Source organism: Nicotiana tomentosiformis, chromosome 11, assembly GCF_000390325.3.
Source record: "Nicotiana tomentosiformis chromosome 11, ASM39032v3, whole genome shotgun sequence".
Classification (NCBI taxonomy): domain Eukaryota; kingdom Viridiplantae; phylum Streptophyta; class Magnoliopsida; order Solanales; family Solanaceae; genus Nicotiana; species Nicotiana tomentosiformis.
The window spans coordinates 11,652,985-11,665,105 of NC_090822.1; the positions used below are offsets into that span (position 1 = coordinate 11,652,985).

General features: G+C 36.3%; 1 protein-coding gene and 1 non-coding gene across 2 annotated transcripts; both read left to right on the plus strand.

Moving 5' to 3' along the window:
• The first annotated feature begins 644 nt into the window (after positions 1 to 644).
• Positions 645 to 805, plus strand: LOC138902155 (U1 spliceosomal RNA). Its single transcript, XR_011412480.1, has one exon. It is a non-coding gene; the product is annotated as a U1 spliceosomal RNA (small nuclear RNA).
• A 1,040-nt stretch (positions 806 to 1,845) lies between these two features.
• Positions 1,846 to 4,915, plus strand: LOC138900884 (pentatricopeptide repeat-containing protein At4g02750-like). The gene has a single exon (XM_070188531.1). The coding sequence runs from the start codon at positions 2,091 to 2,093 to the stop codon at positions 4,065 to 4,067; it is 1,977 nt and encodes a 658-aa protein (XP_070044632.1). The 5' UTR covers positions 1,846 to 2,090; the 3' UTR covers positions 4,068 to 4,915.
• The last annotated feature ends 7,206 nt before the right edge of the window (positions 4,916 to 12,121 follow it).

Genomic DNA, 12,121 nt, shown 5'->3' on the forward strand with positions numbered 1-12,121 from the left:
GAAGAAAGACTCTTGCTTTAGAATATGGACGTATTTATAGTAGACAAGGCAATATTTATCTCCCTGTTTTAGTCGGGCGACTATCGTATTGCTCGCCAAGGAAAAGAATTGATATCATAGATCAAATTTTGTCGTCCAATCCTTCGACTTATCTCAACCTCAAAAGCTAGCTCAAACTATGATCCGCATTTCTGATTAGTACTTCTCTGGGAATTCTCTACTTGAAAGTTTGAACTTCAAAATTTTATTGGTGCCATTGTGCACTTTTCTAGCCAAATGAGAAACTGTCTATTTATGAAAACAACCTAAAGCACAAAAGGGAAATATTTTAAAGTTATGGTTTCTTTTTGTATTACTTTCTGGAGTCCCGTTACTACAAGATAAAAGCACTATTGTGTCTCAAATTTTATAGAGAATACAATAATACATTATGATGTTATTTTTCTTCACGTTGTAATATTATGTATTTCATAAAAAAGGAACACATTTAAGGGTTGAGAAGACATACTTAGAAAAAAGATCTTGTAAATGTAAAGAGAGTGTTTTCTCTTTCTTCATTAGTTGATTAATCCCACACCGGCCAATACAAACAGAGAATGAACAAATGCTGTAGAATAAAATATGAGCTGGTCTGACAAAATAACATACTTACCTGGACGGGGTCAATGGGCGATCAAAAAGACTCATGGCCTAGGCTTGTGACCTCCATTGCACTTTGGAGGGGTGCTAGCCTAAGGTCGGCCCAAGTGGTCGAGCCTACGTCATAATTTGTGGTAGTGGGGGCCTGCGTTCGCGCGGCCCCTATCCAATCCTTAGTTCAAACTTTGTGGTCCGTCCCAGTTTCAGTTTCAGTTTAAGGTCGGCAAAGCAAACTCTTGTCGCTACTGAAATCCCAGGAGAGCGTTATTGCATAAGTGTTATATCCTTTGTTATTTGGAGACTAGGATCTTCCAATTACATCTAATACAATATGGTAAATGAAATTTTATCTAAAATTATTCTCTTTCCTAATATTTTATATTGTTGTTATTTTGTTTTCGCCAAATGGTTTCTGCCCACTTAAACTTGTTGGGTATTTAAAAGTCGATACATAAACATTTTACTTTTTCTTTTAAACACTCAAACTCATTTTTTCCGCAACTAATAAACACAATTGACAAGAGACCATACGTGTCCATCCAGTCATCAAATGACCAATGGATGGTCTTACATGTCGCTTGAAAACCATAACTCAACAAATTTGGGTCCCTTCCAAAATCGATCATAAATCACTCACCCATTTTTTTTCCTTATATTATATGTTAATCTCGTTTTGATCAAGCTTCGTTTGGTCCAAGTGATGCAAAACTTAGCTTCAACTCCACAATGACAATATACAACTTTTTATCATTTTCATGGTCCGGAGAAAGAAAAAAATTAGAATTGGAGCTTCAGATTTTACAAAATTGAGGAATGGAGCTTCAAATTTTAAAAATGGAGGAAGATGGTATTTTAGAAAGAATGAATAAGAATATACTTAAATACAACCCATTTTATACCGTTGGACGTTGGGAAAGAGGCTTTCACGCTCCTATGCGTCGTGCGACCTGCTGATTAGGATCAACTGACGCTACCTGAACATGGTCAATGATCAAATGTGTTTATTAGTGACGGGAAAAATGAGTTCGATTGTTCGAATGAGATAATTGAAACTTTATGTATCAGCTTGTAAAAAACCCGACCAAATTTAAGTGGCTAGGAAGCCATTTCGCTTTTTCTTTAAGACTTACCCAAATTATTCCTATATAAACAGAAGCTAGTGCTTATATTATTCCTATATAAGTTTGTTTTTACAATCCCGAATCAATTTAAGCACTTACGTTTGTCATGAAATTGAAACACGTGAAGTCACTTTAATAAAACCCATGAATTTGATGTTTGTTCGACTAACAGACTCTTAAATGTCTATTTTCAAATTTGCCTCTCAGAACAAGTTACAAGCAAATGTGTCTCTAAATTCTGTTCCTATCACATCTTTAATCTGTGTATCTACTACTACTAGTATTTCCATACAACAATAATCCCACAGCTGAGATTATCAACAAAGAATCATGTATAAAACCAGAAGTTTGATTAAATTAAGCCACTCTTTTATAGTTTGGAGTTCACATTATTTGCTGAATAATGATTATGGCCGCATTTTGAGGCGTCCATTCCTTTCAAGAACATATTCAAAACCAAAATCACCTATTCAAAAACATATACAGTCAAAACCCCACTTAGAATCTACCACAAGACAGTCCATTTGTAGCTTTAACAAAATGATTATGACATTAGGCCGTCAAGGCAAAGTTATAGAAGCTAGGAAGGTGTTCGACGAAATGCCTCGAAGAGATGTTGTTTCTTATGCTTCAATGATTACTGTTTATTTAAAACATAAGGATCTTCCTAAAGCTGAGAGGTTGTTTTATTCCATGCCTGAGAGAAATGTAGTGTCTGATTCTGCTATGGTTCATGCATATGCTAAAGTTGGCAGACTCGATGAGGCTCGAAGAATCTTTGAGCGAATGCCTGATAGAAACGTTTATGCGTGGACCAGTTTGATTTCTGGGTATTTTCAGAACCGTAGAGTGGATGAAGCTCGAAAGTTGCTTCAAGAAATGCCTGAGAAAAATGTGGTTACCTGGACTACAGCAATGGTGGGCTTTGCTCAAAATGGTTTGATTACTGAGGCACGACGTATTTTTGATCAGATTCCTCAGAAAAATGTCATTGTTTGGACGGCGATGATCAAGGCTTATGTTGAAGATAGTCAGGTGGATCAAGCTCTTGAGCTCTTTGATAAGATGCCTGAACGTAATTTATATTCTTGGAATGTTATGATTCAAGGTTGTTTACATGATAACAGGGTGAACAAAGCTTTGGAACTATTTAACGCAATGCCATGGAAAAATGCAGTTTCTTGGACAACTATCGTTACTGGTCTTGCAAGAAATGGGTTGATAGAATTGGCAAGAGAGTACTTTGATCAAATGCCAAATAAGGATCCAGCTGCGTGGAACGCTATGATAACGGCCTATGTTGATGAAGGTCTAGTGTCTACGGCCAATGAACTTTTTGATTTGATGCCTAATAAAGATATTGTAAGTTGGAATGTAATGATTGACGGGTACGCAAAAAGTGGCCTTGAGGGTGAAGCATTGAAGTGTTTCATTCTCATGCTTCGGTCGGGCTTAAGGCCTAATCAGACTACTCTTACCAGTGTAGTGACCTCGTGTGTGGGCATCTTGGAGTTATTGCAAGCACATGTTCTTGTTTTACTGCTAGGATTTGACCAAGACACTTCGCTTAATAATGCTCTCGTCACCATGTACTCCAGATGTGGAGATATAAACTCATCATTGATCACTTTTGAGAATCTCAAAGTAAAGGATGTTGTTTCATGGACTGCAATGATACTGGCATATGCTAATCATGGTCTTGGAAACCAAGCATTACAAGCCTTCGCGCAAATGCTAAGGTCCGGTAACAAGCCAGATGAGATCACTTTTGTGGGACTTTTGTCAGCTTGTAGTCATGCCGGTCTTGTTAAGAAAGGTCGAAAGTTTTTCGAGTCTATGAGACACGCCTATGGTTTAAAACCGAGGGCTGAGCATTATTGTTGCCTTGTCGACATTTTAGGTCGTGGTAAGTTAGTTGATGAGGCTATGAAGGTGGTGCACGAGATGCCTCCGGAGGAATGTGATGGTGCTGTTCTAGGGGCTTTACTCGGCGCTTGCAAGTTGCACGGAGATGTTGGAGTAGCGAACCAGATCTGCGATGAAATAGTAGAGCGCGAACCAGGTAACTCAGGAGCTTATGTACTAATGGCAAATGCTTATGCTGCTTCTGGGAGATGGGGTGATTTTGCGCAAGTAAGAAAGAAAATGAAGGAGAGAAATGTGAAGAAAGTACCCGGTATTAGTGAAATAGAAGTCAATGGGAAAAATCACATATTTTTTGTGGGAGACAAGTCTCACCCCGAGAAGAAGGAGATTTACATCTTGCTTAAAGACAATTTATTGCCTCTAATGCAAGAGATGATTTAGAGAAATCAAAGAGATGCATTGAAGGGGAGCCTTGGCGTAACTAGGGATTGACGAATATGATTTGAACCATTTGTTCATGTAAGTTTTGAAGAAAGGCGACCAAGTCAGTTATATTAACCTAATAAGTTGTACTATGGGATTAACCAACCACCAAATCATGAAGAAAAAGTGTGAGAAGATGCGCTTAGCAGCGTTATTTTATGTTCCAAGAACCAATGTAGAAGTGTCATGTACTAGCTAATATGGCGTGATGCTGAAAGCTCGAGTTGAAGTGAAGAAAAAGGTATACCAGGAATATTTCTCATTTTTAGCACTATACATGCTACATTATCAAGTAGTTTATCTGGTTGTTAAAGTCCCTTCTAGGAATTGGAATCAACTTTCCAATATATCATACTGCTCTTGTTTGCTATTTGCATTCTCTCTCACAGTTCTTTTCTAGTTAGAACGTTGAAACTTGTCAGATAGAGTATATCCAGAAATCCTATCCACAATCTACTCTTTGTCCTCAAGAGCACTTTGTATGCTTCAATTTCATATGAAAATTGAGTTATCATGCAGCTATGATAGGATATGATATTAGAATGATATCTGAATCCACCTTTACAACTCCAGTGAGGAAAGTTGAATTTGCTTAATGGTCTGTGACTCTGTGCGATATCTCTGCAACAACTACAACAACAAACCCAGTGGAATCCCACAAGTGGGGCTTGGGGAGGGTAATGTATACGCAAACCTTACCTCTACCTTATGAAGGTGGAGAGGCTATGTGCGATATCTCTGCATATGCCAGTATTCTGATGTAAAGAAAAGGATATCCCAGTTTTAAATAAGTTTATTTTAAGGAACATGTTGCTGATGCTTAAAAGTTTAGGACTTTTCTCCTAGAAATAATTCTTTCATATTTCGGGTCAAATTATACTTCATCACACCTTATAGCTTCCACTTATTATGAGTTTCTCTTGCAAACTAAAGCTATTGATAATGCATTTTGGCTTGATACTTCTATCATTAGCTGGCCTATTTATTTGAATTATGGTTTTAGCTAGCTATTATCATGTCAAGCTACTTCGTGGTGTTTTCTTGTTGCTATCAGACTATGGCTAAGATGAACCTTCTCAAAGGAGAATTTGAGAACCAGTTGAACATAGCTCAAAGTAGCTCATGTATTTTATTCTTTCAATATAAAGGTCAGCCCGATGCACGATGCATCTTTCATGCAGGGTCTCGGGAAGGGTCGCATCTCATGGGGAGTGTGATATAGGCAGGGTATGTGGAAGAACCGCACCTTAATGGGTGTGATGCAGACAACCTACCCTGATGCAAGTATCAGTAGCTGATTCTACGGCTCGAACCCGTGACCATCACAAAATATAACTTTACCGTTAGCCTGACACGTTTCCCAACAACTGGTATTAGAGCACAGACAATGTAATTCTGGTAAAAAAGTACGTTATCAGTGCAGGTACTATTCACAAGAATAGTGCGACATTATTGATCATCGTTATTATTCACATAAATTATTTTTGTGAAAAATAGCATCGGAAGAAGGGAATGTTAATATTGACAAGTTCAATAGTAAATATTTTGAATTCTAAAAAATACAAATAGAGGATTATTTGTACCAGAAAAGATTACACTTACCTCTAACCGAGGTAAAACCAGAGAATATGGCCAAAGCGGATTGGGATCTATTAGATCGCCAAGCTCTTCGTGCGATTCGTTTGACGCTAACACGAAATGAGACGTTTAACATCATTAACGAGAAGACCACTGCATGCTTGATGAAGGCATTATCAAATATGTACGAGAAGCCATCTACTTCAAATAATGTCTATTTGATGCGTCGATTGTTCAACTTAAAGATGAAAAAAGGTGGATCTGTCACGGAACATATCAATGAGTTTAATGTAATATTAACTCAGTTGAGTTCTGTCAATATAATATTCGATAATGAAATCAGGGCATTGATTCTACTATAATCTTTATCGGAAAGTTGGTCTGCAATAGTAATTGCAGTTAGCAGTTCATCGGGAAGTACCAAACTCAAATTGGATGATATTAGAGACTTGCTTCTAAGTGAAGATATTTGCCAGAGAGAATCAAGTGATTCCCCAGGATTTGCTTTGAATACCGAAAGCAGGGGGAGAAACAGCCAAAGAGGACAAAGTCATGGTCGTGGCAGATCAAAGTCAAGGAGAAGAGGAAAATTCAAAAATCGCAAAGACATTATGTGTTGGAATTGCGATAAAAAGGGTCACTACAATAGTCAGTGATTATAATTCAGCAAATGCAATTGCTGAACAAGTTGGTGATGTACTAATTTGTTTTATAGACAGTCCAGTCGAATCTTGGATTCTCGACTTAAGTGCATCATTTCACTCTACATCATGCAATGAATTATCGCATAATTATATTGCTGGAAAATTTGGGATGGTTTATCTAGCAGACGGCGAACCTCTAGACATTGTCGCGAAATGTGAAGTTCGTATAAAGGCTTCATAAGGCACGCTATAAAAATTGCAAAATGTCTGACATGTTCCTAACCTCAAGAAAAATCTGATATCTATGGGTCAGATTGACAGTGAAGGATATACAACAATATTCGGTAACGGATCGTGGAAGATAACTAAAGGAAATTTGACTGTGGCACGAGGCTTTAAGAAGGGAACATTGTGTGCAACTGCAATACAGAGAGATATTATAGCAACAATTGATCATGGTCGTGATACAACATTGTGGCACCGAAGGCTCGGGCATATGAGTGAGAAGGGAATGAAGTTGTTGGCATCCAAAGAAAAGTTGCCAAACCTAAAGCAAGTTGAATTCGGTTTGTGCGAAGATTGCATTTACGGGAAACAGAAGAGAGTTAGTTTCTCAAAGGTGGGAAGGACGCCAAAGAAAGAGAAGCTGAAACTAGTGCATACAGATGTGTGGGGACCAGCACTTGTAACCTTCGTTGATGATTCTACAAGAAAGGTATGGGTTTATTTTCTGAAAAATAAATCTCATGTGTTTGTTACCTTTAAAAGATGGAAAGCTGAAGTTGAAAAACATAACCCTGAATGAACGAGCTAGAAGTATGAGAATACATTTTGGATTGCCGAAGTATTTTTGGGTTGAGGCTATTAACACGGAAGCTTACCTCATAAACATGGGACCCTCTATACCACTGGATTTTGAAATTTCTGTAGAGGTATGGACATGAAAGGAGGTAACTCTCTCATATCTGAAATTTTTTGGGTGTGTTGCTTATGTGCATGTAAACTCTAATGATAAAGATAAGCTTGATCCTAAGGCCAAGAAATGTTTCTTTATTGGCTATGGTTATGATAATTTTGGTTATCAATTTTGGGATGATCAGAATAGAAAGATCCTAAGACACATGAATGTCACATTTAATGAAAATATGATGTACAAAGACAAGCTCGAAGTAGAACCAACCAGCACCAGAAGACGGACATCTAAAACAGTTTAGTTAGAAGAAATATCAGAAAATAAAGGGGCTAGAGAGACTACAACTGGATCTGAAATTGAAGATACCGAACCAGAAGCCGAATCTGGATCAGAATCAGAATTAGAACCAGAATCAGAGATAGAAATAGATGGAGAACCATTTTTGGAGTCAGGACTTGAATCAAATTCGGGATCAGTTAATCCTGAACCTACTTTGAGGAGATCTAAAAGAGTCACGAATGCTCCAGATAGGTTAACTCTCTCTCTCCACTATTTACTTCTGACTGATGCTGGAGAACCAAAGCATTTTGTTGAAGCAATGCAGGTGATAAGCTCTGATAAGTGGAAGCTAGCCATGAAAGAAGAGATGAATTCTCTTCAAAAGAATAAAACATGGATACTTACAGAGTTACCAAAAGGAAAGAAGGCATTGCAAAGTAAGTGGGTGTACAGGGTCAAGGAAGATCATGATGGTAAGACGAGATACAAAGCACGATTAATAGTAAAAGGCTTTCAGCAGAAGGAAGGGATTGACTACACCAAGATCTTCTCTCCTGTAGTCAAATTAACTACTATCAGGTTGGTGCTAAGTATCGTAGCTGCAGAAAATTTGCATTTGGAGTAGCTAGATGTTAAAATTGCTTTCTTGCATGGTGACCTTGAAGAAGACATCTACATGAAGCAACCTAAAGGTTTTCAAGTTTCTGGTAAACAAACCTTGTGTGTAAGTTGCAGAAGAGTTTGTATGGTTTGAAACAAGCACCCCGATAATAGTACAAGAAATTTGATGGATTCATGCATAATAATGGTTTCACACGATGTGAGATGGACCATTGTTATTATATCAAAAATTTTGATAAATCCTATATCATTTACTGTTGTACGTTGATGATATGCTAATTGCAGGATTTAGCATAAATGAGATCAACATGGTTAAGCAACAATTGGCGGAGGAGTTTAAAATGAAAGACTTAGGACCAGCTAAGCAAATGCTTAGGATGAGGATTAGTAAAAACATGTCTGAAGGAACCTTAAAATTGTCTCAAGAAAAGTACATACAGAAGGTGCTAAGCAGGTTCAGTCTTCATGATGCAAAGACCAAAAGCACTCCACTCGGAAGCCATCTTAATCTGTCAAAAGGCCAATCACCTAAGACAAATGAAAAAAGGAAGTACATGTCCAAAGTTCCATATGCTTTAGCAGTAGGAAGTTTGATGTATGCTATGGTTTGCACTAGACCTGACATAGCTCCTGCAGTTGGATTTATCAGTAGATACATGTCAAATCTAGAAAATGAGCATTAGGAAGGTATAAAATGGATATTGCGATATCTCAAAGGCACCTCAGGTATGGCACTTTGTTTTAAAAGGAGTAATATTATCTTACAAGGTTTTGCTGATGCAAATTTAGGCGGCGATCTGGATAGTCGAAAAAGTACCACAGGCTACGTGTTCATCTTGGGTGGTACTGCTGTTAGCTGGATGTCCAGACTTCAGAAAAGTGTTGCTCTATCTACCACTGAAGTAGAGTACATGGAAATCTCAGAAGCTGGAAAGGAGATGATTTGGCTTAAGAATTTTCTTACAGAGCTAGGTAAAGAGCAGGACAATTGTGAGCTTTTCAGCGATAGCCAGAGTGCAATTCATCTTGCCAAGAATCCAGTGTTTCATGCAAGATCGAAGCATATCCAGTTAAGGTATCATCATATCCGAGAGTTGATAAGTGAAGAAACTCTTTCCATGCAGAAGATACCAGGATCAAAGAACCCGTCAAATATGTTGACCAAAGTTGTCGGTGTTGACAAACTGAGGCTGTGCACTGCCTCAGTTAGCCTTCAAGACTGATAGCATGAAGGCGCCACCATAGAATAGCAAATCTTTTTTTAATTTCTTTCTTGATGTAACATAGGTTTGAGGATAAATTTATGATGTAAGCACTTACATTGACATTCCTATGATGTAAGTGCTTACATCAGCATTCCTATGATATAAGCGCTTACCTCGGCAGGGCATTCAAATGCCTATAAAAGGGGTATGCATTTTCATTTGTAAATCATCCCTCAACTTCTTCTTTCTCTCTTCAATTAATAAAGAGCTATTCTTTGTGTGGTCGTGGAGTAGGCAAAATTGATGAACCACGTAAATTTTGTCTTGTCATGTACAATTTATTGCTTTTCTCTTTTAAATATTTTCTCCTTCTATTAGCCTGACACGTTTTCCAACATCGTCGACATAAATACAAATAACAACTCCATAATCTACTGTAAACTTTGAGTAAATACATTTGTTAGCCTGATTATGTACGAAACCATTTGAAAATATTATACTATCAAACTTTTCATGCCACTGTTTTGGTGCTTGTTTCAAGCCATAAAGAAACTTTATAAGCTTACAAACTTTATATTCATTACCAGGAAGAACAAACTTTATATTCATTTTTGTTTATTTTTAAAATGTTGTCGTTGATTTGGTATTGTTGAATCAACTATGAAATACGCTCTTGCGCACGAATCTGATGTTCTAGCTCAGACCAAGCTATCTCCGAGAAAATAGGGGTCCCGAACGGGAGAAGAATAAGGCAGGCTGTCCTTTGACTAGTTTATAATTTTTTATGGGGCTATTTATTCTAAATTTCCCTCCTCGCCTAGAATAGAAGGAAAGATAAAAGGCAGGCTAAGTTCTGGATTAAACGAGCCAATGAGTTCTGACTGCCAAATGGTTAAACCAAAAAAGATCTTATTTTAATGCAAGTCGTTCGACCAGATTATTGTCGAATTGGGTTCCTTTTGCACTTGTTTTCCACCATGATATTGACTCACATGATATTAACTTAATTTTTTAAAGGAGAGAGTCCGTTAAGGTAGCTTGCTATTTGGACTCTCAAGCGTCGCCCATGCGTTGCACTACTGCAAAAGAAATACTGTATGCATTATAATACTATAATTTGATTTGATATTTTATAAAGGTTTAGCATTTTCCTACAAACTTTGATACTCTTATTTTGTAGAAGATTGACCATTTGAATGTGTATAATTGCTATAGTTACAAGTTATTTGTTTTTTTTATATATAATTTTGACAATGGACGTAGAATAAATTAAATTGTAAATGTGAACATTCAAGATAAAAAGGATTCTGCTTTCAGTCATTCCACATGAATCTTGTTAATTGATCTAAAGTTTATCTTCTCGAATTTTGTGTTATCTTCTGTTCATATTATCTGTGTTTTAAGTTATTTGATAGCCTTAAATAATATTTCATTCTCTAAATCGTGAAATATTTTTCGGCAAGTTCACTTCGCCAACCCAACTAATTATTTAGGATATTTGATAGTCGAAAAAGTGTATAAAATTTGAATAATTTTTGTATATAACATACAAAATGTATATATATACAAAAAATATAATTTCTGTTCAACCTGCTCAATCTTATAAAATATAAAGTAGATTTATCAAAACACCAAACTTCAGTCATACAAGTAAATCTGCAACACGCCCTGAACCCCTTTCCTTCCAAAGACGGAGCCAAAATTTGAAATTTATAGGTTCAAATTTCTAACACTTTTAAGTTACTGGATTCTAAATTAACAATTTATACATATTAAATGAATTTCTTAAGACAAGATTTGGATCAAAGTGACTGAATTCGGCCTAACACGCGCCACTGCCTCCTCAACACCCCGAAGAAATTGCGTTTTAATCTAATGATAGAAACATTTCTCTTATTAAATGCACTACTATTACTATTAGGATTGATAACCAAGTGTTCAGGAAGAACCAAATCATCTTTTATTGGATGCTCTTATTCGTTTTCGACACGAAGCAAGAAGACACTGAATATTGGATATGTTCTTAATTTATATTTCTTGTCAATTGAATCTTTTTCATTTGAGGCCAGAAGTATAACTTTGGCAAGCTAGCTTTTACATTCTCCACTTTTGTATATTTTGGAACTACTAGTAATACTTGACACAAATTACCTCCCAAACCATTAATATTTTACCAAACGGTTCATTAATATCCAATATACCTCTAGAACTTCGTTTGACACTTAGCCATAAGTGCTTCATCCCATATTATTAATTTTGCTTTCCTTATAAATTTAGCACCATTGCTCTGCTTTGATATATTTGCGATAATTATTTAAGTTGTTTGAATAGGTATATCAAATATAAAGTGTGTGGCCTCACAATAAAATTGTTGTTGGTATACCACTTTTTTGTTATTGCTAACACTGTCATGTGTCTTGATATAATATTTGCAAGTAATGCGTGACATAGAAATATTATTTCGATTTCACCATAGGTATCTACAAAGATTAATCTCGTTATAGCAAAGTCGACTCTGTATAATATAGTCATGAAAGCTTATTCTTGTTTAGGATTTAGCTTTGATTGTGTTTCCTGAGACACTTGGATAACATTTTGATTCTTAATAATATATTAATCTTTTAACTTTGTGTCCTAACGCTATTTTTTATGAAATAAATTTATGTACCTAAGATTTTCTTTTAACTTGAATAAGAATTTTACTTATATGATGAATTTAAAAAATAATTGAATTGGATTATCTTGCTAAATAATTAATTAAAAGATTTAATT